The 27,309-nt window shown below is 37.9% G+C and overlaps 1 protein-coding gene across 1 annotated transcript; it reads right to left on the reverse strand.

Moving 5' to 3' along the window:
• On the reverse strand, nt 1–27,136 carry DDX1 (DEAD-box helicase 1). The gene is made up of 26 exons (XM_083348579.1): nt 27,042–27,136; nt 25,956–26,007; nt 25,142–25,205; nt 23,192–23,221; nt 22,710–22,806; nt 21,653–21,700; nt 21,082–21,165; nt 20,658–20,741; nt 18,793–18,869; nt 17,814–17,886; nt 17,654–17,730; nt 16,992–17,106; nt 16,376–16,514; nt 16,170–16,230; nt 15,640–15,738; nt 14,184–14,273; nt 12,637–12,825; nt 11,579–11,630; nt 10,475–10,621; nt 9,601–9,692; nt 7,919–7,991; nt 7,153–7,225; nt 7,024–7,066; nt 4,651–4,746; nt 1,673–1,793; nt 1–269 (listed from the first exon to the last, which is right to left on the reverse strand). The coding sequence occupies exons 1-26, from the start codon at nt 27,055–27,057 to the stop codon at nt 139–141; spliced, it is 2,223 nt and encodes a 740-aa protein (XP_083204705.1). The 5' UTR covers nt 27,058–27,136; the 3' UTR covers nt 1–138.
• Nucleotides 27,137–27,309: the final 173 nt, after the last annotated feature.

The raw sequence follows: 27,309 nt of genomic DNA on the forward strand, positions 1-27,309 counted from the left end.
TTATGAGCAGCTCACTTTTATTGGATCAATACTACTAGCTAATTCGCCAAGGTTTCCAAGGTTGGTGAACATGCAAGACTGACATAAAGGCAGCATAGTCATAGCATCTTCATACAGGCCAAACACCTGAGGCAAGACTCAAAATGTTCTAAACAGCTGATTAGGAAGGTAACCAAGATGCAGGAAAGATGTTTGGGCTTCTTTTTCAAGGGAAGCCAACTCTTGCACTGTAGGTGCCAGCATGTCCACATGGCCTTTGTATGTTCCACCTGCAAAGAGCCAAAATGCGTTAACCTTTTTCTCTATGTAGGTACAATCATTCAAAAATATTGATTATTCTTCGATATGTAAATGTCTAATAAAAAAAATTGCCCCATTAAACATTACTAGTCAAAGATGAAGTAAGCCTCTTCTGGTCTGCGTGTGAATCCCGGTCTATTTTTAAGCCTTGCCCAAAATAACATTCTTAAATTCGGCAGCAAATCACGGAATTATTGCAGCATAATTGTCCATTTTAAAGAAGTGGTTAAAAAAAAAAGAAGGATTAAGCCTCTAATAAGCTCACTAAAGATATTGCCCCAATTATTCCAACTACTGTATGCATAAAAGGATACCAAATTTTGACCTTGCCTCACATTTCACTGCTATACCTATGGGATCCAGAAGGGGGTATTTGAGAACAAGCAAGAACATAAAAGTGGTAAGGTATTTATTTTTCTGGATTAAAAAAAATGTGTCTTTGATCTAAAGAATTATCTTAGATTTATGTATACTAATCTTTTGAAATAACAAATACCCACGCTGCGTCAAAATACTTTTAAAATTTGAAATTCTGAAATAAAATTCCATTCTGAATATGCTTTCATTTGGACTATAATTAAACTGCATCCAGAACTAAACAGATTCTTTTAAAATATTAGTATAAAAAGTAAATCTCCCTCTATGTTTACAAAATAGACTCCCCCCTTTATTTTTCAGTTTGTGGAAAGAATTCCAGTGTCCTGGTCCTAGGGAGACAGAGTTTAATTACAAGTATTTTAATTACAAAATACTTCATATAAGAAATGACAACTAGATAATATAACAGCTATTATAATATCTCTATATAACTAACATGAGTCTAACAGTTAAAATGATAATATTTTAAGAAATACTTATATACCTACATTTCTATTCTGTTTCCATATTAATTTATTATTTAAAAACATTTACTCAAAATAGGTGTTTATATTAACATATAATTCTTAGATGGAAAATGCACACTGAATGCCAAGTCAGAGAAAAAACAGCTGAGGATTGGGTTATAAAAAATAGATCTGTTTGATAATTACACTTCTACACATTAAGCGGGAAGTTAAAATAAGCAATAGGCAGAAACTTCATTTTCTAAGTGTCTTGAAGTATTTTTACATGGAGGAATTTCCTTATATAAAAAGAAGCCAATAAAAGAACCCTAAACTGGTTTTGAAAGGAATCCTAATTCTTTTTTTTTTTTGGAATTTCAGGGAACTGAAGTTGGACAATAACAACATTGAAATTCCCGAAAAGTATTTTGCCATGTTAAGTCACTTAGATAAGATATAATTATCAGATATAATAAAATTATAATTCACCAGAAAAATCAATTTTCCATTCCAAAATGCAGCTGGATTTTTAATGGTTGTCCACTTACCCCCAGCAGCTCTTCTTTTCCCATAGGTGACCTTGCCATCAAAATCATCTACTGGGACTTTAATATCTGGCTCGACCTGAGTAATGGTGCAGTTCAGATGCTCTTCTATTTCACCTAAAAGCTGAATGCCATAAAATGAAAGAAATCAGGCTGTAAAATGATCTCCAGTTCTCCATGACAGACAATACAATGGATGGATTTAAATAATATACTTTGCTTTTAGATGTGGTTAGTTGAATAATTCACACTGCCAAAGTTTACACATCTCACTAAGCATCAGCAGCAAACAAACCATGATACTGTTTAGCACACTAAACTGATCCCAGCAGTTACTGAGATTAATTAATGAATAAACTTGAGAGATGGCAGTAACGCCTCAGGAGCAAACAGCATGAGGAAGAAGCAGATCTTAGGGTTAGCTTGTCCCTAAAATGCTTTTTCAAAAGGCAACTTTTCCTTGACAATGTTTCACTTCTCATCCAAGAAGCTTCTTCAGTTCTGATGTCTTCAAGGAAAGACAAAGTCCAGGTGTGTGCATTTCAGGAAAACACAATCTTCTCAAACAAATTAAAAACATAAAACTTCTGAATCAATAAGATTTAGAACTAAAGTGTATTCCCAATCTTCTAGGAGTCACTAAAAATAAGAAATGGTACTTAAGCACAAACAAATTGTCTTGTGTTGCATTCATCTAGTGAAGGATAGCAGAATTTCAATACTGAATTTGCAAAATAATATGACATTTTAACCTGAAATAAAAATTAAATTGTATCAATTGTCATTATGTTTGGTGAGACTTGTTACTATCTCAAGAAACCAAAATCTATTTTAGTATTCCTGAAAATTAATGATAAAGAGATATCATCAGCCTTGGTGGAGCAGTGGGCTAATGCCTCCTTAAGTAACACCAGCTGCCTGAAATTAGTGCAGGTTCACATCCCACCAGTCTCAAGGTTGACTCAGCCTTCCATCCTTCCCAGGTAGGTAAAATGAGGACCCAGATTGTTGGGGGCAATTAAGCTGACTTGGTAATAATGCCGCTTGGGGGTGTGTGAAAGCCCTAATAAGCAGGCATATACATAGAATGAAGGCTACTGCTAAGCTTGTAAGCCGCCCTGAGTCTTCGGAGAAGGGCGGGATATAAATGGAATTTAAATAAATAAATAAATAAATAAATTCTGTGTATTTCTGTGAATGGAAGATTTTTCTGCTTAGAAATCATTTTCTGCAGAAATGTAGAAGCGATTGGTCTCTCCAAAGCCCTCCAAACCTGATTCCCCAAATTTCTCAACCCTCCTCAACCATTTTTAGGTCATTCAGACCAAATGTCATCTAGTTACCCTGTGGCAATATGAATGGCCAATAAATTTAATAAAATAAATAAATTGGAATAGGTGATGTCTGCCTGCTTAACTGATTATACTAACAAGTTTAGTGCAAGAACTAGGCATGTATATTTGAAACCATACCAGAAGCATAAAGCTAACAAATTGTTTAAAGGTATGTTGTCTAATTTTATTAACTTAAGGGTTAAACAACTATCTGGGAATTATCATTTGAAATCATCTAGCATCCTCAGATTTATGGCTGTGGTCTACACATACCAATACAACGTAGCAATATATAAACACATTTATGTCTCAATGTCATATTTCTCTTTAAGAGTTGTATCTTGAAAACTTGCTTGATTAGCTTAAGGAATAAAGGCCAGACTACCATAGTTGTCTGTCTATAAGGGAAAAGTAACCCAATCTGTAAAATAGGTAACGAGACCATTGTATATGAGAAAATTGTCGATTATTATATTAGTATGTGTTCTATATCCAAGTGAAATCAAATATCAAGACTTTTTCTCCTGGTTTTAAGTTAGGGTTTGTTACTGGTAAACACCACTCAGCATACCTTAGCATAGTCATGAAAATGCTGCTGGCTCAAAAGTTATATTTCTGAGCCAACAAGATTTTCCAAAAAAACACTGCTGCTTTCTACCGTAAACTTGAAAATAGATAACAGTAACTGAATACCCATATTTCAAAGATCTCCTGAAATGGTTAATGCATCAATTCCTCTTCCTAAATCCATAAAGCAACACATTAGTCTATTCACCCTTGCAAAGAGGGCCTTGCTATGTTAACACAGAAACTATGTTTCCCCAGATGTACAGGTAGTCCTTGGCTTATGACCACAATTGAGCCACAAAATTTATGTTGCTAGTGAGTCTTTCTAGTCACAGGTAAATGAATTGCTGCAGTTGTTAATAACACAGTTAATGCGATCCCAGGACACTCAAAATGTCATAAATATGAACCAGCTGCCAAGTATCCGAATTTTGATCATGTGACCAAAGGGATGCTGTAACGGTCATAGGGGTTAAAAGAGGTCATAAGTCACTTTTTTCAGGGTGGTTGTAACTTTGAAGAGTCACTAAATGAACTGTTGTAAGTTGAGGACTATCTGTTGTGCTCTTCCCATAGTCACCATCTCCAGTCAGCACAACTTCCCTACCGAGAAGGTTTTTGTATACAGAAGCAATCTTTCTAATTAAGGTTATCAAAGATTACCAATTAAATGACCCAAAACGTTAGAATTAAATGGTATTAAATGTGAAGTGCATTCCTACATTGTAGAAAAGGCAATGTACTTTAAAGAAAAGGCCTCGCCTGTAATGAGTAACATGGGTAATCTTAACGTGAGTTACAACTTCAAGTTTCACATCTCTGCCTACTTACCTACCACCCTTGGGAATTCTACTGTGCATCTGACACTCTGGGTGCCAAGACATTGCAAAAAGAGTTTAGCTATGAAAAATGTGGCTAGCCTTATGCCAGAACCCTGGTTTTAATTAGAACTTTCCAGTGGATTGGGGCTCAACTATTTTAGATACATTTTGAAAAACTGCAGCTAAAAGGACCATGCCTGCTCTTGAAATGCAAACTTAGGTAGGAAAGCTTTTAATGGAACCAGTAAAAAAAAATTACCTGCATCTCATTGTACCAAATAGTGCAACCACCTTCATCCTTCAGTCTAGTATTGTAACAGTTCTTCCCACGACTGGGGCATGAATGATACCAAACCTAGAAGAGAAGCCTGAAGGTTACAAGAAGAAAAAAAACAACCACTAAATACTGGAATATACAGGGAGTGCAGAATTATTAGGCAAGTTGTATTTTTGAGGATTAATTTTATTATTGAACAACAACCATGTTCTCAATGAACCCAAAAAACTCATTAATATCAAAGCTGAATATTTTTGGAAGTAGTTTTTAGTTTGTTTTTAGTTATAGCTATTTTAGGGGGATATCTGTGTGTGCAGGTGACTATTACTGTGCATAATTATTAGGCAACTTAACAAAAAACAAATATATACCCATTTCAATTATTTATTTTTACCAGTGAAACCAATATAACATCTCAACATTCACAAATATACATTTCTGACATTCAAAAACATAACAAAAACAAATCAGTGACCAATATAGCCACCTTTCTTTGCAAGGACACTCAAAAGCCTGCCATCCATGGATTCTGTCAGTGTTTTGATCTGTTCACCATCAACATTGCGTGCAGCAGCAACCACAGCCTCCCAGACACTGTTCAGAGAGGTGTACTGTTTTCCCTCCTTGTAAATCTCACATTTGATGATGGACCACAGGTTCTCAATGGGGTTCAGATCAGGTGAACAAGGAGGCCATGTCATTAGATTTCCTTCTTTTATACCCTTTCTTGCCAGCCACGCTGTGGAGTACTTGGACGCGTGTGATGGAGCATTGTCCTGCATGAAAATCATGTTTTTCTTGAAGGATGCAGACTTCTTCCTGTACCACTGCTTGAAGAAGGTGTCTTCCAGAAACTGGCAGTAGGACTGGGAGTTGAGCTTGACTCCATCCTCAACCCGAAAAGGCCCCACAAGCTCATCTTTGATGATACCAGCCCAAACCAGTACTCCACCTCCACCTTGCTGGCGTCTGAGTCGGACTGGAGCTCTCTGCCCTTTACCAATCCAGCCACGGGCCCATCCATCTGGCCCATCAAGACTCACTCTCATTTCATCAGTCCATAAAACCTTAGAAAAATCAGTCTTGAGATATTTCTTGGCCCAGTCTTGACGTTTCAGCTTGTGTGTCTTGTTCAGTGGTGGTCGTCTTTCAGCCTTTCTTACCTTGGCCATGTCTCTGAGTATTGCACACCTTGTGCTTTTGGGCACTCCAGTGATGTTGCAGCTCTGAAATATGGCCAAACTGGTGGCAAGTGGCATCTTGGCAGCTGCACGCTTGACTTTTTTCAGTTCATGGGCAGTTATTTTGCGCCTTGGTTTCTCCACACGCTTCTTGCGACCCTGTTGACTATTTTGAATGAAACGCTTGATTGTTCGATGATCACGCTTCAGAAGCTTTGCAATTTTAAGAGTGCTGCATCCCTCTCCAAGATATCTCACTATTTTTGACTTTTCTGAGCCTGTCAAGTCCTTCTTTTGACCCATTTTGCCAAAGGAAAGGAAGTTGCCTAATAATTATGCACACCTGATACAAGGTGTTGATGTCATTAGACCACACCCCTTCTCATTACAGAGATGCACATCACCTAATATGCTTAATTGGTAGTAGGCTTTCGAGCCTATACAGCTTGGAGTAAGACAACATGCATAAAGAGGATGATGTGGTCAAAATACTCATTTGCCTAATAATTCTGCACTCCCTGTAGTTATTTTTTTTTTGGTGGGAGGGGAATTAAAATGGGCAGAATGGCATTTTGGATTTGTTGTTGTTGTTAGCTGTGAAGTTGTGTCCGACCCATCGCAACCCTATGGACAACATTCCTCCAGGCCTTCCTGTTTTCTACCACCTTGTGGAGTCCATCTAAGCTCACTCCTACTGCTTCAGTGACTCCATCCAGCCACCTCATTCTCTGTCGTCCTCTTCTCTTGCCCTCAATCTTTCCCAGCATTAGGCTCTTCTCCAGTGAGTCCTTCCTTCTCATTAGGTGGCCAAAGTATTTGAGTTTCAGCTTCAGGATCTGACCATCTAAAGAGCAGTCAGGGTTGATCACCTCTAGGACTGACTGGTTTGATCACCTTGCAGTCCAAGGGACTCGCAGGAGTCTTCTCCAGCACCACAGTTCAAAGGCCTCAATTCTTTGGCGCTCAGCCTTTTTTACAGTCCAACTTTCACTGCCATACATTGCAACTGGGAAAACCATGGCCTTGACTATGAATTTACAGAAAGCTAATTGTCATAACGCTGAATTAAGTTCAAATTCTGAATGGTTATATGCATAGAAGCAGTCACGAATACGCAGCAAAAGGAAATCTTATTCTGCCGTGTATCTTAGGGTTTTAAGGAAGCAGAACTTACTTTTTCTTTCTCTGCTGCCACCAGGGAAATTGCTAGGCCCATGCTAAAACAAACAAACAAACAAACAAGAGTCTTCATTTACTCATCTCAAAAATGATACAAGATGAATAATAACATTTTCCAACATACCGCTCAGCTCGCCCCACTCTGCCAATCCGATGAACGTAATTCTGTTTTTCATCCGGAAGTGTGACATTGATAACTGTTAAAAAAGGAAAGGGTATTTATAGGCATGTTTCAATTAGTGCTGTTAATAAATTCCAAAAAAAAAATGGTCACATTATTTGAATTTGAACTCTTCAACGTGATATTTCTGTGGAAAATTATGGTAATTGGTTTCACTCTTGACAGAAATAGGTAATGGAAAGTATTAATCATAAAGTTTTATATGCATATTATTGAAGCATTTCAGTAAAGGATTAAAAGAATGTACTTATTATTTAAATGTATGGGTTAACAAAGTCACAGAGTAGTTAGAAAGAGCAAAATAAAACAAAACAAATATTATAAATAACATTCTATTTTAATATTGCTATGACCACGTTCTTGTCATTAAATTACATCAAAATTTTCCTTTAATAACAAGCCTCTTTTTAAAAAAATCTTGTGCTGTTTTCCTCTGCCAGTCTTCCTTTCCTCCATTTTGCACACAAAAGATTAGTAGCGTCTAAAACCCTAGTCGCATCTGCACACATTCTCAAATGCAGACTTGCTAGCCTTGCATTAACTGAATTTAGGGTTACATTAAACACAAACCTGTATCAACTTGCAAGCTGCACAAATTGAATATTGCATCCAGCAGCAGCATTTCTATTGTAACGGCCAATTCAACAACTTCATGCCTTCAACTAAGAGTAGACTTTCTTGATGTTGGTAAAGTACTGACAATTCTTACCGTATGGCACACCACTGATATCGATTCCTCTGGCTGCTACATCTGTGCAGATCAAAAATCTGACCTCCCCTTTCTAAACAGAAAAGAAGAGCAAATTTAGATGAAATTTCATTTTTACATAATCATTAAAATTTAAATGCAATATATCGACTATAACGCAATAAAGCTATGAAGCCTTGAATCCAAAGATACCTTGCCATAAAATGCCTTTGACTTAACAGAATTGCCATTGGCAAAGACTGTTCTTTTACTAATTCCTCCTACTCCTACATGCTTCTTTCCCAGACTTCTTGGGATTCTTAACAATCTAAATCAGGGGTCCCCAACCCCCAGTCCGTGGTCCGGTACCAGGCCGCAGCATGCCAGCAACCGGTCCGCACAAACAAGCAAAGCCCCACCTGTGGGATGCAGGCAGCACTCAAAACCACACACTCTCGAGTCCGTGGAAAAACCTTTCTCCACAGAACTGGTCCCTGGCGCCCAAAAGGTTGGGGACCCCTGATCTAAATGCTTCTATTGACTAAGTCATCCTCATTCTTCTGCAGTGGCTACCACTGAACAACCGGCTATCGGAATAACAGAGTGCTGCAGGACTGAAGGTGCTGCTGGATACAAGCTCAGATCAGCTGCAGAATTTATTTATTTCTTTGATTTTTTATCCCTTATTATTTTGATAAATAACGCAAGAGTGGTGAACATACCTAATACTCCTTTCCCCTACTACTTGCCCCACAAAAGGGCCCTGTGGGGTGGGGTGGGCTGAGAGACAGTGACTGACTCAGTATCACCCCACCGGCTTTTGTGGCTAAAGTTGGACTAGAAGGTCTCCTGATTTCTAGACCAACACCTTAATCCCTTTTTGTTAGATACTCTTCTGCTTTATAGGCTTGTTGTATAGAATTCAGTAGAATTTGGCTTCCTGTAGGTAAGTTATGCCCTTCTCTTAATATGCTGGCTATGAAGAGTGGTGGGTTTCAGTCCAGATGACTCTGTAGAGCTTGGTTATTTCACGCAAAAGAAAAAGATCCTGGCCTGGATGCAGGTGTGTATTATATTTTAGGAATGATGCAAGAATGAGTGGGGTAGAAATGGCAAGAAGCTTATCCCCTATGCAACATCCCCCCTCTCCATTGTTGTTCTGGACCCTCCAGAATAACGTGGGCTCGCATACTGTACTCCTGAGCTTGCATGAGGAACTGGTGAATTGATGAAAAGGGCTATCCTGCCTATTCATCCATTGCTGGGATTCCTGGTCGTTCTCTGAGTGGGCTTAGAAAATAAGTGCCTCATCATTTGTGGAGGACTGTCTGGAGACATCTCCCTGTCTCATGAACAGACAAGGAGAATAGGCACAGTGGTTAGAATGCAGGACTGCAGGCTACTTCTGCTGACTGCCATCTGCCAGCAGTTCGATCCTGACAGGTTCAAGGTTGACTCAGCCTTCCATCCTGCCGAGATCGGTAAAATGAGGGCCCAGACTGTTGGGGGCAATAGACTGACTCTGTAAGCCGCTTAGAGAGGGTGGTTTAAAGCGGTAAAAGCACTGGGAAGCAGTATATAAGTTTAAGTGCTACTGCTGTTTAAGTTATGCAATTATTAACAATTCATCAATTAAATTGAAATAAATGTCCAATTTTCGGCTCTCAATATGGAGGCCTTTGAGTTATTAAAGCCATAATTACCTTAAAGCGCTCCAAATTCTGCTTTCTCTCATGAGGTTTTCTGTCTCCATGCAGGCACACACATGAGAACTGATGTCCCTTCTTATCTGGACCTTTAAAACAGAATATATTAGAAACACCATATATTATACTTCTTTATTGTCACAATCAGTGGGTGTACATGTGTGTGTGTGTGTGTGTGTGTATCTCTGTGCGTATAATACATTGAAATTCCCTGCAGATGTGGATCCAGTGCACATCAGTTTATGATGTAGCTCTTTTTACTCTTTCAGTTCCTTGCTCAACTTCTCATTTAAAGAGAGAGAATGTGTCAAAGCCCATCAACACATTTTTGCAGTTAAAATCACTAAATTTAAATTCAGTTTCACACTGAGAAAAATGGGGGAGCCTGAAATGTTTGAACTGGGGATGAGAAAACCAAAATTTAAGTAACTAATAGGCTATATGAGAAATGTGGATATGTGAGATGCACACATGCGCGCGCACACACAATTACTTTGAACATGACCAATTTCTGCTTTCACCACAGCCAACAAGGTTGCATGCCCATGTCATTGGCCTTGAAGACATTTTTCTAACCCCTGATATTTCCTTTACTGGCACACAAGTTAAAAGAGGAGATTGTTTCACTTGTGGGATAGACAAGCGAACTAAATTAAAAAAAATCAAAAGGGGACCTGTGAACTGCTGACAGGAAACATTTCTTTTTTTTAGCAGAAATGCCTATGTGATGCCAATTCCACTCTTTAAAGTAGTGAAAAAAGAACAATCCTACCAGTAGGAAACTCTCTTTTGTAAAAAGTTATCCTTTGCAAAAAAAATAAATCATCATCATAAAAGAAAGGAGGGAAGCATTAAGAGACAGAAATACTACCTCCTCCCTGCTGTATAAAGTATTGCTCCATATTATCACAATCTATCTTTGTTCTGCAGAAGACTATTGCTTGATCCATCTTGTGTTCCTTGATGGCACGAACAGCATATTCTCCTTTTAAAATCTTAATTGCCTCTGACCACATTTCTGTAAAAAAAAAAAAGGACATTATTCCTACACAATAGTTCAGATACATTACACACAGAAAACCCAGCCGCTTATTCTGAAAATACACTAATTAAGTATTATCGCAATTGTTTGGGAATACAGGTAGTCCTCGACCACAACTGAGCCCAAACTTTATGTTTCTAAGCGAGACAGTTGTTAAGTGAATCATTGCAGTCGATAATAACACGGTTGTTAAGTGAATCTGACTTCCCCATTGACTTTGCTTGCCAGAAGGTCACAAGAAGATGAAGCCTTGGTGGAGCAGAAGGTCACAAGAAGATGAAGCCTTGGTGGAGCAGTAGGCTAATGCCTCCTTAAGTAACACCAGCTGCCTGCAATTAGTGCAGGTTCGCATCCCACCAGGCTCAAGGTTGACTCAGCCTTCCATCCTTCCGAGGTAGGTAAAATGAGGACCCAGATTGTTCGGGGCAATTAAGCTGACTTTGTAATAATGCCGCTTGGGGGTGTGTGTGAAAGCCCTAATAAGCAGGCATATACATAGAATGAAGGCTACTGCTAAGCTTGTAAGCCGCCCTGAGTCTTCGGAGAAGGGCGGGATATAATGGAATTAAAATAAAATGAAATAAAAATAAATAAATCACATGACCCCGGGACACTGCAACCGTCATAAACATGAGTCAGTTGCCAAACATCTGAAGTTTGATTGCTTGACCATGGAGATGTTACAAGGTTGCAAGTGTGAAGTCATTTTTTTCAATTCCGTTGTAACTTTCAGCAGTCACTAAATGAACTGTTGAAAGTCGAGGAGTACCTGTAATATTGATAAGGTTTAACTATTTTTTTTAACCTCTTCTGATCAAGGGAAAAAACATGAGTTTGAATTTCAAAGCAAAATATAATAAATTGGTCCATACAGACCTTTTCATCATTATATCTATGACTAATACACAGCAGCTTGATCAACACAGTCATTACCTGAAGAATTTGTACCAGGTCTTGTATTATCCTTTGCGTGCACCTCATCCGTCTGCAAAGTTAAATGGTGATTGTTAAAACTGTGGCCCAAAGGGAGGTCCTAGCAAAGATGACCCACAAGATCTCTGAAATCATGACACTGTCTTAAAATGTAACAAATATTTTTACTGGGCACAGTTCTGGGGAAAATGCAGCATACAACTGCAACCAACGGATATAAAATTATCCTAAGGCTTTCAGTCTAATGAATCATTTCATGTCAAGCAAAATAAAAATAAAAATTAATATGCCAACCTCCTAGATCGCAACACCTCCTAGAGTGCAACAGAATGATTATTTCTCCCACCCAATTATTTATTTAAATACACATTCAAATAACATTGTTTGGCTTCATTCTCAGTTCAGTCCTGCAATCATCTAAGTGTAGATAAGCTTCTGCCTAGTTTTCATGAATTAGATCAAGTGAGCCTGTAGTACAGGGGTGTCAAACTCAATTTCATTGAGGGCTGCATCAGCATTGCGGTTGCCCTCAAGGGGCCGGGTGGGTATGGCCAGGGTGGGCGTGGCCTACTGGGTGGGCGAGGCTAGAGTGCGTATGGCCTACTGGGGGGGGCGTGGCCAGCTCTACATTGTTCGCATCAAGGGTGCCTATGGGGGCCTGGGCAGAAGCGGGACAGATCTGAGGGTCTCTGGCAGGAGGAGGGTCTCTGGGCCTCGGCCAAGGCAGTGGGGGCCGTTCCCTCACTGTTTCCAGGATGGCTTCGCGGGCCACATGAAACCACTTCGCGGGCCGGATCCGGCCCCCGGGCCTTGTGTTTGACATGTCTGCTGTAGTATATTGTACCTCTTTTTACACATTATCACATACAGACTGCCCTGCTTTCACTTTTTAGCCAACTATGATAAATTAGACCAGTCTTTAAAACCTCCACCCCATTTGAGATTTGAAAGCAAGTGTCCACCTAACTTTACAACATTCCACTTTGACTTAGTTAGGCATGTCTGCTTGCCTTTAATTTTCAGCAAACTGAAAACCAAATACTTTGGTTTACACTTACTCTGATGTGATTTTTGCCAAGCCTCTCCCATTGTTTGTCAGTTTTGGGGTTCACAGGAACCACAACATGGTGCACGGTCTCTGGGACAGAATCCTCGCCTTTCAAATCTACCCAAGTAGGGAAGTGCATAATCTTCTCAGATAGCTTCTTTACATCAAATGAATGCAGAGTTGCAGAACACACAATGACCTTAAAACACAAATGGTTTCAGGTTAAGGCTGGAGTTTTAGAACGAGGATGTCCGTATAGGGCGCACGTTGTTAAGCTTCCTATCAATTATTGAGCCTTTTATAACTGGCAATGATGAATGAAAGCACAGCCAGATCCCAGTATTAAAATCTGTGATGTGGTACAACTTGCTGAACCGCCCTACGCCTCTTGGGCAGTTATTTATGAGAAATCAAGGTGGGGAGATGGCACTGTTTTTCTAGCCGAAGGGGAGAAGGGAATATTTGATCTGAACCTGTAATTAAATTTCTACTAGATTTTTTTCTCCATAAAATCCCATGAAGGCGCACATCAGAGGGAACTGTTGGCTTTACCAGATTCAACCCTCATTTATTTTCTTTCAAAAATCTCCGGGGCCAGGGCCTTTGTCCACATCTATGAAGAAGGAAAATGGCAGAGCTGCCCTCTGCCCTTTTGTTTTGGGAAACTGGCACGGTTCTGAAATATCTGTCCCATCAGCCTTTCCTCCCTCCTCTTATTAGGACTGCTGTCTTTAATTGCAACAGTATTGCTTTAGAGCAGGGGTCTTCAAACGTGGCCCTTTTATGACTTGTGGACTTCAACTCCCAGAATTCCTCAGCAGGGGTCTTCAAACCTGGCCCTTTTATGACTTGTGGACTTCAACTCCCAGAATTCCTCAGCAGGGGTCTTCAAACCTGGCCCTTTTATGACTTGTGGACTTCAACTCCCAGAATTCCTCAGCAGGGGTCTTCAAACGTGGCCCTTTTATGACTTGTGGACTTCAACTCCCAGAATTCCTCAGCCAGGCTGAGGAATTCTGGGAGTTGAAGTCCACAAGTCATAAAAGGGCCACGTTTGAAGACCCCTGCTCTAGAGCACTGAGCCCTATATTTTGCTCTACCAAAATGCCTATAAAAACATGGTTAAGTAGAAAACTATGCTTACTGAATATGTACAATTTGTCACACATATAGTTTGAAGTCTTCTATGGTATAGACGTGTACACATAAAACAAAAACAAAAAAGCAGCTAGCCTCTTTATTTTACTAGCCTGGCCAATTCTCCCTGGTGCCATTTTCACTTGCAAAAAACAAAAACCGATAGAAGTAGTTGGAAACACTGCTTCAGGAGATATAACAGGCAGAGGGTTTTGTTATTTTTTTCAGGTTATTTTATAACGCAACTATCCCAGCCAAATGATACAGAATAAAGTGTATATGCCCATGATTTGCTAAAGCTCACTGTATAAAATTTACTTTCCCCTAAATAGAGATAGATAACAGATCAACATTTGCTAGATTATAGTATTAGCAAATTTTGGAAAATGTTGACACAGAAATAGTAAGCAAACTTCATACCTGCAGCCTCTTTCCATCAGAAGTTACCTGAGGAATCTGAGAATGAATGCGGTTGATGAAATCTGAATAACCTTGACTAAGGAGGCCATCCTGTGTGGGGGACAGAGATGTTAACAGTTTCATTAGATTGCCTAGATTCTAAAGTTAAGATGCGTGACTATTAGTCAGATGAGTCCATCAAATCCAGTTAACAAATTAGGACATGCCGTGAGGAAATAAGACAGATAAAAACAAGAAGACAGATGGCAGCCACTGTGCGAACAGTTATAGTTATAGTCTTGTTTATCCCACATTCATGTCACGTCAGCAGGCCTGGGGACCCCAGAGAGAGATGGAGCAGATGAAGTGGTTAATTTGATTGAGTTACTGCTGTCATGGGGTCAGGTGGTTTTTGTTTTTTTTTTTTTAAAAAAGGTTTTTATGTTGTGATTTTTAATGTGGTAAGACACACGGTCATCTACGGGTGACTTGGGCAGCCATATAATTTTTTTAATAAAATAATTTCAGGATGAATTTGGGAAGTACAGAAAAATATAACAACAACAACAACAACAGAGTTGGAGGGGATCTTGGAGATCTAGTCCAACCCCCTGCTCAGGCAGGAAACCCTATACCATTTCAGGGAAATGGCTGTCCAGTCTCTTCTTAAAAACTTCCAGTGTTGGAACATTCACCACTTCTGGAGGTAAGTTGTTCCACTGATTAATTGTTCTAACTGTCAGGAAATTTCTCCTTAATTCTAGGTTGCTTCTCTTCTGGTTTAATTTCCATCCTTTGTCTCTTGTCCACCCTTCAGATGCTTTGGGTAATAGACACCCCCCCCCTTTGTGGCAACCCCTGAGATATTGTAAGACTGCTATCATGTCACCCCTTGTCCTTCTCTTCATTAAACTAGACATACCCAATTCCAGCAACCGTTCCTTATATGTAATAAGTAATAAGAGAGCCAGTTTGATTTAGTGGTTAAAGGCACCAGGAGATTGTGAGTTCTAGTCCCTTCTTAGACATGAAAGCCAGCTGGGTTAATTTGGATCAGTCACCCTCTCTCAAACCAACCCACTTCACAGGGTTGTTATTGTGGGGAACATAGAAAGAAAAAAGATATTATGTATGTCTGCCGCCTTGTGATTTATAATAATAATGCTGAATAATAATAATAAAAATCAAATAAATAAATAAATAAATAAAATGTACTTCAAGCTGCAATGCAACCACTCTTCTGAGACACCTTTCTGAAAAGGCATATGCTGATCACTTCCAACTGCAAAACCTAGCCAGGATTTGAGCAGCTCTTGCATGCCTCTTTTAGCTTCAGATCAAAGCAAATTGTCTGGCCATGCAATGTATGTCTTTGTCAATGGGTCACACATGCTACAGAATCAAAGGAATGATCACCAAAGCACTAATGTGCACGTTTGTGTTAATAGACTGCTTTAAAAAAATGCTTGATACTCACCGCCTCATCAAGCACTAGGAACCTAACTTGAGATAAAGTCAATTTTCCAGTCGAAACAAGATCGTCCAGTCTTCCTGGAGTTCCAACAACTATGTCCACCTGTAAAATAAAATGGAAGCAGCCACATGATCATTATGCCTTCCTTTAAAGAAGCTCTCTTTAATTTTTTTTAAAGAGATGCTTAAAACTAGGTAAGTAATAGCAATACCTAGACAGCATTGACTGTACATACTGCTTTATAATATTTTTTTCTTTTTAATTGTGATTTGCATCCATAGACATGTAAATTATTGAAGGGGAACAAAAATTCTACCTCAGTGTTAAAATTATTATAAATTCATATTGTAGGCTTCACCCATCCGTGTTACTGGGGGGGGGGGGGAGGGATTGTATTTGCATTTTTGGGGGGGGGTTAGAGTCATTATAATTTAAAACAAAAAAAGCTTTTCATCTGACATGAACAAATTAATAAACCTGTATATTTAAAAAAGAAAATTACACAAGATGAACGAAGTACCATCTTCACTTACCCCTTGCTCCAATATGGAAAGCTGCTCTCTTGCAGCAACACCACCAATAATCAGGAGTTCCCTAGGAGAGGCAGAGCAGCAGATAAACATATTGTGCTATTCAGTCATTCTCTCCAGAACAAAATAAAAATATAATGAATTTATAGGGAAGTAGGCAACTCTCCATTCATTCATTCTCCCTTCTCAATTCGGTCTTTTGACCTTACCTTAATTTAGGATTTTCAACGTATTTTTTGAATTGTTTCACATTGTTCAGAGTTTGCTCTGCTAACTCTCTGGATGGCTCGACGATCAAAGCTTTGGGAGCGTTTGGTACATTTTTGGTCTGCGCTACTTGTGCACTTCCTGAAATGGGACAGGACAGACATGTTGGTTTTGAAATCATAGCCAAAAATAATTTTAAATATATTTACTTATAAGGTAGGAAGGTCTAAAAGACAGTACTCTGGATTCACATAAAGCAGCATGAAAAATAAGATTCATAGAAATAAATGGGACTTAAATTACTCATTGGCCATCTGAGTTCATTTGATTTCAATGGATCTGTTATAACTATGACTTATTTTAACTAAGAACTTTCATGTTCTTAACTCTATGTTACATAAAATGCCTTTCACACTGATTTATTTATTTATTAAGAACATTTTTTTATTGAAAAGTTTTAAGATACAATTTTCCTTTAAAAATCCCCCCTTCCCCCTCCCTCCTCCCCCCCCCCCTACCTATTAAGAACATTTTTATGGCTGTCCAACTCACTCACAGTACCTCCAGGTAGCTTACAGAAATTGCTAATTGTTAAATTTGATGAGGCCTCTAACATACCTGTGTGCTGGGACTTCACAGCATTACCCTCCGGAGCTTTGTCAATAGCAGTGAAGCCATCTTTGAGTGGAAACTTAAACTCCTCTTCACCAAAGTTGAATTTTAATTCAGCATTCTGAGAAGGATGTGTAAGAGGGGAAAAAAGTGTAAGATTAGCAAAATGGGGAAGAATAAATACTCAAAACATTTTCATAGATTGCTGCTGGTTCACTAAAACCTGCCTCCAAAAATCATTTTCAGAGCAAGGAAGACATTTTTCTAAACCGCTGTTACCCAAACAACTTGACATTTGACTTCCTCCTTGCAGAAATGTTAAATTCTGTTTTTATCTTAATTAGCACATCTGCTAGCAGAGGGCCTTCTTTGCATGACTGATTTTTGAACTGAACTGTGATACAGGATGAGATCTTGCCATTTGAAAAAAACACAAATTCTTTAAAAAAATGTTATTACTATCCTTCAAAAAACGCTATTAGTGTTCCCTTATGATAAAGCTGATTATTTTCTTGGTTTTGCTGTTAACTAGGCAAAGAAGTAAAATTACAACACTTGCTTGTTCTCATCTTCCCATGTAAGACACAGAAGTTTCAAAAATCATAAAAGAGGGATGTGTTTTTAAATCTGATTAGCATAGCTCTTAACTGAAGGAGGAAAAAGATTACCTTTAGGACACAAGCTGGAAAGAGTGCCTGGTTTTTTAGATTCTGTGGAATTTCAAACGCAAGTCCAAGATCCTTTCCTGGAAGAAAAAGACTGTGTTGAAATATTTATTTCAACAATACAATTAATTACATAGTGGAAAAAACAACATAGATCGCTTACCATTTTTTGAAAATGAGATTTGACCTTTATCGGCATCAATATAACAACCTATTGTGTCATGCATGGTGAATTCCTGTAAAAAGTAAAGGAACTCGTTATATCCTTGGAACTTGTCGTGTTATAGAAGGCAAAAGATGAAAATTAAAGATGACCTGAAGGGGAGCTCAAGGAACATTTTACAGACAAAATCATTTCTGTCTGTTCAGAGCTGGGTGCTAGATGGAAGAAACTTACAAGAGGATACATGTCTGCCCTTTGAGGTAGTCCAGATAAGAAACAAGAAACCTGAATGCCAGCACAACATTTATTGTAAGGTTATCCTAACAGAATCTATTGAAAGCGCTTCTCTCCTTCCTTGTCCATCATCCAGGGAACCAGTGAGGTTTTTTTTCTGAGATATTTTCTCTGCTCCCCTCCGTTCTGTGGGCTAAGATATCTATTAGTTGACACTTTGACCTGATTGCAGTTCTCCTTTCTTCCGTCACTCAGGATATTCCCATCGGCCATTACAACAAGTAACATCCTCTAAATCTAATCCTGACAATATTTTTTTATTTATCAAGGAATTCTAAGTTTATGCCCACTTCAAATATTTTCATTGGCCGTAATATCATGATTCTCTCCCAATAAAATGCTGAACCTCAGATCACCATTAATCATAAAAAAAAATGTGACTCTTACAAATAAATGCAAGCGTAGACCTCTGGAAAACACAATATTAAACCTAAACTTTTCCTGATGGCAAAGAAATATTTAATTTGGCCATTTTTTAAATAATAATAATAATAATAATAATAATAATAATAATAATAATAATAATAATAATAATAAAAATTTAAAAAAACCCTTTAAACAAATCCTCACTTCCACACCCCTTACTTTATGAGACCTCTGCAGCTGACCTATAAACTGAACTTACTTCCTCAGAATTGCTCTCATTCCTATAGCATTTTGCTTAAAAATAGGAAACAAAACATACCTCCCCATAACTATCAAACTGCTTGTTATGAGATTTCTTTCCGGTTCCACCATAGCCAAAGCCAAATTTATCAGTGCCTAAAGAATAATTAAGAAATCACAATTAAAACCATACACTTTTTGATTAAAATATGGAAGAAGAGAAGAGGGTAGTGATTTTGGAATTTTTTTTCTTCTCTCTTGACTTTGTATGCCCCCAAAACACTAACTGGAGGATTCAGGAAGAATATGAGAATTTATGCGAGGCTATAAGAGAAGGAGAAATTCAATAAAAATGCCACCTTTCTCCATTATATACTCCCACTTGGACCTTCATTCTGTAAAAAGAGCAAGATCCTTCACTGGGTATAGGAACAAATCATGTATTTTAGTTTCTTAAACTTTTGAGACAGGAATGGCATAGATTTTCATTCAGTATACTGCTCGTTAACTCTGCACTGAAACAAATATCGGATATGTAAATATGTTGCCTCACTACAGAAACACTACAGTCCTCCTTTTCCACTGATGTTCTGTACTCCCCGTCACATGGATGGATATCGACATGTTGAACCAAAGAGAAACTTCCTGACAGTTAGAACAATTAACCAGTGGAACAACCTGCCTCCAGAAGTGGTGAATGCTCCAACGCTGGAAGTTTTTAAGAAGAGACTGGACAGCCATTTGTCTGAAATGGTATAAGGTTTCCTGCCTGAGCAGAGGGTTGGACTAGAAGACCTCCAAGATACCTTCCAACATTATTATTATTATTAAACTTTTATTCATAAAACATGAAACTCAGTCAACTGAACACTCAAATTGACTGGCACTAATGGTTGACATGGGTTTCTGCCAGCATCCTAGGCATCAACCAGGTATCTCCTTAAAATGTAAGATGTTCTGAGTAGCACAGTTTTTTGTAGCTTTCCTGGAGTTATTGCAGGAAGCTACAATTTCTTGAGGGACGCAGTGGCTCAGTGGGTTAGGACGCTGAGCTTGTCGATCAAAAGGTCGGCAGTTATTTGTCCCAGCTTCTGCCAACCTAGCAATTCGAAAGCACGTAAAAATGCAAGCAGAAAAATAGGGACCACTATGGTGGGAAGGTAACAGTGTTCCGTGCGCCTTTGGCGTCTAGTCATGCCGGCCACATGACCACGGAGACGTCCTTGGACAAGCGCTGGCTCTTCGGCTTTGAAACGGAGATGAGCACCGGCCCCTAGAGTTGGAAACGACTAGCACGCATGTGCGGGGGAACCTTTACCTTTACCTTACAATTTCTTGATGTATTTTGCAAAGTTTTTGGACATAGTTCCCACTGCCCCGATGACAATGGGGATCACTGTTACATGTTCCATCCATAATCGTGCAGTTTCGATGGCCAGGTCATGGTATTTTGTAATTTTTTTCAGTTCTTTTTCTTCGACTCGGGCATCTCCTGGTACAGCGATATTATTGTTGTTGTTGTTGTTATTATTTTGAAAAGAAGATACATATTTTGGTGACATCATGATCAGTCCAGTCACAGACTGTTAACCATTTGAAGAGGTATGAATATGAAACGTAAACCATTGTGCTAATACAATTTATCATTTTTAAGGCCAAAGTCTTGTCATGAAGTGCTGGCACAAACAAAATTCTCAGTTGAGTGATTCAACTGCAGGGTCTATCTCAATGGTTGATGGAGACCATTATAAACAAAGAAAATAATAAAAATAGTTGCATATCACATTTGCTGAAAATAGTATTCCACCCCACACACAGCTAGTTTTTCAAGTTAGAACATTCTAACAATCTTTATTATGAACTTTCTTTAAAATGTGCGGCTTAACAATCCACAGTCATCATTAAGGGTCAGTACTTAATCTTGATTGTTATGAAACTACTCACCCAAATCTAATGAAGCTTGCAAAGAGGACCATCCAACTCTGCACAAACCCTGGTCACGACAGGATACTTCGTAATAATATTTTCCTAAAACAATTAAGAATAAAATATAATAACTTTATTGTCACTTTGAATGTGACAATAAAGAATACACATAACTGATTTCATCTTCAATACATGATAATCAAATCAAGTGATACATTTGACCTGAATAAAAAAATATAGTAGTAAATAATTTTTATGGCCTCCAAAATAGTGAAGTCATTCTCAGAGTTATACTGACCTAACAGACAATACTGGTCATCGTGTGAATTGCTATTTTGTCTAAATCTTTAACCATGGTCTCAAAAAAAGAGAAAAACCTGAATATTTTAGCTCAAGTATTCTGGATTTTTCACACATAAGCGTAACCTCTGTTGTTTAGTACCTTTAGTTACACCCTTAGTTGATCGACATCCATGCCATTCTTTTATTTCCCTGCTTTGGCAGCAGAGACCATCAGCTCCAATAGCTAAAAAAGCAAAAGGAGTTACAAGATACAAAGAACTATTAACAAGTTATTTTTGCAATGCCACCCCAAGTTATAAAATCACGATTTTTGAGCAACACTAAAAACACAGGAGAAACTGTGAAATTAAGCCAGTATTTCTCATGGTTGTGGATAAAAAAAAATCTCATTAGTCTCGGACATTAAAGCCAATGGCTAGAGATGAGGTGGTGATATGTAACTGCAAAGGGTTTGCAAATCAGGCTGGGCAAAGCTGTATTAAACTATTACAGTTTCCCCAATTTCAATTCAGATTAAAATAATAATACTCAATTTTGTCCAGTGATATTAACAGGGGGGAAAAAACCCCTGCTGGCTCTATTTATACTCTGATCTTTATCTATGAAACTCAGCTTCCTGGAAGATCTCCCATCCAAGCACAGGATTTCACGTACATATGGCTACCAGGTTATTGCATGATCTTATAGAAAAAAAATTATAGAAGGCTTACCAAATGCATTTCCTCTGTCATAGGGATTCATTTGCCATTTGTTGAGCACTCATGAGAAAAAAAGAAGGCAAAAAAAAAGACATATTTTCATCTGTAGAGTGGTAAGACCCCACATTTAAAAGTAGAAAATGATATTACTCTAGACCAGCAGTTCTCAACCTTTTCTTCACCCTGGACCCTCTTGAAAAACCTTTTGTGGCCAGAGAACTCCAAGACTTAATTCAAGATTTAAATCATAACATTTCTTCAAGCCTTTGTGGACCCCTTGTGACAACTCAATTGCACCTCTCCCCCCAGGGGTCTGCAAACCACTGCTCTAGACAGGTAAACAATTTGATATACAGATAAAGATATATAAAGAACCACACATCTATTTTAGACATAAAAATTGAAAGAAACGTTCATAAAATTTGTGACCATCTATGTTCAGGTTCTTACATTTGCATAACTTTTCCAATTTTATTTTTAATATGTTTTGTAATTATTTTGTACCATTATATATATATACCTACCGTACATACTTTATATACTGAGATGTGATACAATACATTTTATATCAGAAATCAGATGTAATACACTGAAATATATTTCTATTTTAAAAGCTTTTTTTTTAAAAAAAGAAAGCTGCAAAAAGTGACATTTTATATTTCACTGTACTATTAGATTGTATAAATAATAATACACTGTGGGTGGCCATATAAATTGATTAAAAAAGTGCAGAATAACTAGGAAGTAACCAACGTACAGTCATTTCTAAAAGCTATCAGACAGGTAAAAATAAAACCCTAAACCTTCAGCTTACAAAATGATTGGTATCACAACATTCTTCCACGATACCATAAATCAAGTATGACACTAATGTCACACTTCCTTTTAGCCCAAGCTGAGTATACAACAGCTGCTTTTTATTAGACAAAAGTTGAATTATTCTTATGCATGTTATCTATGGACAGAGATCTGTAACTATAAATAAGCTATATGGACAAATTTCAATTTACATTAGGTTCCAGATACATAGAATATATACATTTTAGCACACTCTGGAGAAAAATCTTACCTCCTCCACCAGTTTTAATAGTAGTTTTACCCTTTTTTCCTTCCTGTTGATCTTTTAGTGTTTCATAAACGATTTGAATAACTGGGATGCTGAATGCCTGAAATATAAAGTTATCTAGTTCACTAACAATGTTATTCAAAGCCTGGATTACAGAGTAAATTTGGCTAAAGAGAAATAAGAGCAGTGTTTCTTTTTAAAATTAATAACTCAGCAATGTTGATACATCTCATCATAACATTTATATAACACATTAAGCCACATCTATGGATGAAATATTTACTGACAAGGTATCCGTGATTTAAGTCTCTTAACGTCACCCAGATCATAACATGGGCATTCCTTTACCTTTAGACTAAACTAATTCACAGTACCGCTGTTGGATAAATATACTATTACTTATTAATACTTAATATTTCCACAGAACTGCATATATTATGAGTATATAATTGCACATTATTTTGCAAAATACTAAATTCACTTACACCAGTTTTTCCACTTCCAGTTTCTGCAGCCTGTGTAGAAAAATTAATAAAACATGAAGATATGAATTATTTTTTGGTAATGCAAGATAAAATAGTTTTGTGTTATTAAACAGTATAAAAACTGTAAAATCTCAGAACATTGGTATATTAGCTGTTGATTACTATTTTATACTATCATTTGTAATAATTCCAAAACAAAATTAGCTACATATTTTCTTTTAAAAAGTCATTTAGGAAATATATATTGTAGAGTCTAGCATGTAGCTAGTCTTAGATGAAGCACTGCGGAAGCTCAAATCTTGGAGCACTGGGGAACTACCAGTGAATTAGAAAAGAGCTGATGTGGTTCTCATCTTCAAAAAAAGAAAAAGAAAAAAAAAACAGACCCAGGAAACTACAGACCAATCAGAATGGCATCAATACCTGGGAAGATACTGAAAAAAATATCTAGAAACAAATAAAGTTACAACTAGTAGCCAAGCACGGGTTTGTTAAAAACAGATCATGCCAAATCAGTCTTATTTCATTCTTTGACCAAATAACTAAATTAGTAGACCAGCAAAATGTTGTGGACATAGTATATTTAGACTTCAGCAAGGTATTTGACAAAGTAGACCATAATAACCTACTTCTTGATAAGCTAGACATTACCACCAGATGGATTTGTAACTGATTGACAAACCATACTCAATGAGTAGTCCTTAATGGTACTACCTCTACATGGAGGGAAGTAACCAGTGGGGTACCACAAGGCTCCGTCTTAGGCCCAGTACTCTTCAATATCTTCATAAACAACTTAGATGAGGGAATAGAAAGGGAACTCATCATATTTGCAGATGACTCTAAACTGGCAGGAATAGCTAACACCCCAGAAGACAAGCTCAGGATCCAAAAAGATTTTGACAGACTTGAACAATGGGCCCTGTCCAACAAAATGAATTTTAATGTGGAGAAAAGCAGTTTTATATTTAGGCAGAAAAAATCTAAGGTATAAGTACAGATTAGGCGAGACTTGGCTCAAAAACAGTAACTGTGAGAGGGACCTTGGAGTCCTAATGGATGATCAATTGAATATGAGCCAGCAGTGTGCAGCCGCCGCCAAAAAAGCTAATATAATCCAGGATTGTATAAACAGAGGCATAGAATCAAAATCATGCAAAGTATTAGTAGCGCTTTATAAAACCCTAATAAGACCACAACTGGAATACTGCAACCAATTTTGGTCACCATATTACAAAAAAGATGTTGAGACTTTGGAAAAAATTCAGAGAAGAGCAACTAAGATGATCAAAGGCCTGGAGACTAAAACATATGAAGAACATTTGCAGGATTTGGGAATGACCAGTTTAGAGAAAAGAAGGACTAGGGGGATATGATAGCAGTGTTCTAGTATTTGAGAGGCTGCCACAAGGAGGAAGGGGTCAATTTATTTTCCAAAGCACCAGAAGGCAAGACAAGAAACAATGGATGGAAACTAATCAAGGAGAGAAGCAACCTAGAATTAAGGAGAAACTTCCTAACAGTGAGGACAATTAACCAGTGGAACAGCTTGTCTTCAGACATTGTGGGTGCTTCATCACTCAAGGTTTTTAAGAAGAGACTGGATAACCACTTGTCTGAAATGATATAGGGACTCCTGCTTGAGTAGGGGGCTGGATTAGAAGACCTCCAAGGTCCCTTCCAGCTCTATTCTGATTCATTTTGAAGAGAAGCAGATGATGCAGAATTATTGAAAAATTTAAAAGTATATTAACTTACTCAATTTCATTGTGTTACCTGCATATTCAATTTATCCTTTCATCTCTAAATTGTAATTTTCCCTACATAGGTAAACAATATTACCACAGTATACCAAGATACAATATAAAATTTGAACTGACACAAAGCAGAATGAATAAACCACTACATCATACAACATTATTCTATAAGACAGACTTGTGTAATAAATACCATAAGTACATCGCCTCCTCCTAAAATCAATGGAATGGACTCCGCTTGGATATCTGTAGGCAGACTAATGTAAAACCATAATGAATCTCTCACACTTTATTGAAAAACCAAAATCCAAAAATCTTTAGGTTATATTTTCAATTGTTTGTAAAATATAGCCACATTTAAAGAAAAAATTTGCTAATACGACAGTGATAATAAATTCATTTTCCAGCCAATGCATATTTATTTTACTTATTTATTGAATTACTTTGTCACCCATCTCGCCCCAATGGTGTGCCTGACAACTAAAGCCTTTAGTGTGAAACTTATTAAGGTTTGGTTTTCCGGCAGCAGGGGAAAGAAGGCCAAGGGTTCTAATCAACTAGTTAAGGTCACAGAACTGATCCTGCTAATTTGCAGTTAACACTTTTTACAGAACTGCCCTGCTGAAGAGAAAAGCAGGAAGACACAGCTTATTTAACCAATCTCTCTGGTCTGTGAAAAGAGGGGAAAGGTCATACACAGGAGATTTGTACAAGACAAGTTTATCTGAATGAGACAACAGTAGCAAGTGATCAACCATTCCCTTTGGATAGGTTAAAATTTACTAGACTGTAAAATCTAAATTGTTTACAAGCTTAATTTTTTTTTGCATAATGTATTTTGAGTACAGCCATGCTTTTCTCCTAAATAAATGGTAAACCACTGCCTTAAGTATCATGCACTGAGCTGAAGTAAGATTTCTAGAATCAGTCTGTTGCATCAGTATCAGTGAAAATTCCTTTCCATCCCACTAGGAAAACTGGGGATAAAAGGATATAATCAGACTTACAGCCAGTCCATTTCTTCTACAGCTTGAGCTATTTCTGGCATAACACCCATTTCTGCAACCATAGAAGCAATAGGATTAACAAGCTGGTGTTACTACATTTGGAGGAAGAAAAACAAGTTTCCAAAAAAAATTGTTACAAATTTTAATGTTGCAGAATTATATGCATGCTAGAGTACTGTATGAAGCACTAAAATCTAAATAGAAGGTCAAATTATTTTCCAAAGGACCAGAAGGCAAGGCAAGACAAACAATGGATGGAAACTAATCAAGGAGAGAAGCAACATGAGATTAAGGAGAAACTTCCTAACAGTGGGAACAATCAATCAGTGGAACAGCTTGCCTTCAGAAATCATGAGAGAGAGTGGACAGTCACTTATCTGAAATTATAGGTTCTCCTGCTTGACTAGAAGACCTCCAAGGTCCCTTCCAGCTTTATTTCTATTTCTATTCCAGCTCTATTTCTATTCCTTCTGAAAATTGGGTTCTCTTATTTTATTGCATACAGAAATTATATTTCCACTTTCACAGAACGAACAGGATATACTTTGAACAAACTCTATCCCTATAGCACACACAAAAAGTCTAAATGTGAAGACTCATTTGAATATACGTCCTAATTTTTAACAAGGAGAAAACACTTTCCCAATGCTCAGAAACACTCTTTCTAAACGAGGATGGGTGCTTGTCATTATAATCTCAACATGGCACTATAAAACATAACGTAGGCAGTACATCAGGCATTCCTAGATTCTCCAGTGTCAGTTACATTATATTAAAATGAGTCTTCCGATGTGCAAATTAGCCATAGGATTTGGAAAGCGAATTCTATAACAGCCTGGATCCAATGGCCAGTGAGCGGAGACATACATCAGCCTTTAAAAAGGAACTAGCTCCCCCTTTGAAAGCCTCTTTCTAAAGCTGGAGCTTTGGACGAAACGGATCCGAGATGAAACTCGGCTTTACGTAAAGTCCCGACACAAAAGTCTCTTCATCAAAAGCGCACTCCTACAGTATCCAGAATCAAAGTTTTCTGCCGTTGCGCCTTCCTCTACCTCCATCCTAGACGACTTGGTAGGAGCCACGTACCTGAAAACGCCGCCATGCTTGCACCCTCTCCGCTAACCGGGAGGACAATCCGTCAAGGCTCTCGCTCTCGACTTTACAGCGCCTGCGCACTTGGAAGTCCTCTTCCTTAATTCTCCGGGCTGTTACTGCAGCCACTTAATTAAGGTTCCGGCAATCGCAATAGGCTCCGGCAATCGATAGTCAGATACATTGCAGGTTTTTTTTATTATTAAACCACAGTGTTTGGGGTTGTCAGATCAGCCCTGCAACAATCCGGACGATTGAAAAA

The sequence above is a fragment of the Vipera ursinii genome (assembly GCF_947247035.1).
Source record: "Vipera ursinii genome assembly, chromosome: 1".
Classification (NCBI taxonomy): domain Eukaryota; kingdom Metazoa; phylum Chordata; class Lepidosauria; order Squamata; family Viperidae; genus Vipera; species Vipera ursinii.

What these genes read in the sequence shown, in the direction of transcription:
- DDX1 (XM_083348579.1), bottom strand. An exon ending in GTAGAAGAAATGGACTGGCT is followed by an intron (nt 25,206 to 25,955) that starts GTAAGTCTGATT and finishes GTTTTACATTAG; the next exon opens with TCTGCCTACAGATATCCAAG. An exon ending in CTGATGGAAAGAGGCTGCAG is followed by an intron (nt 12,826 to 14,183) that starts GTATGAAGTTTG and finishes TTGTGTTTTAAG; the next exon opens with GTCATTGTGTGTTCTGCAAC.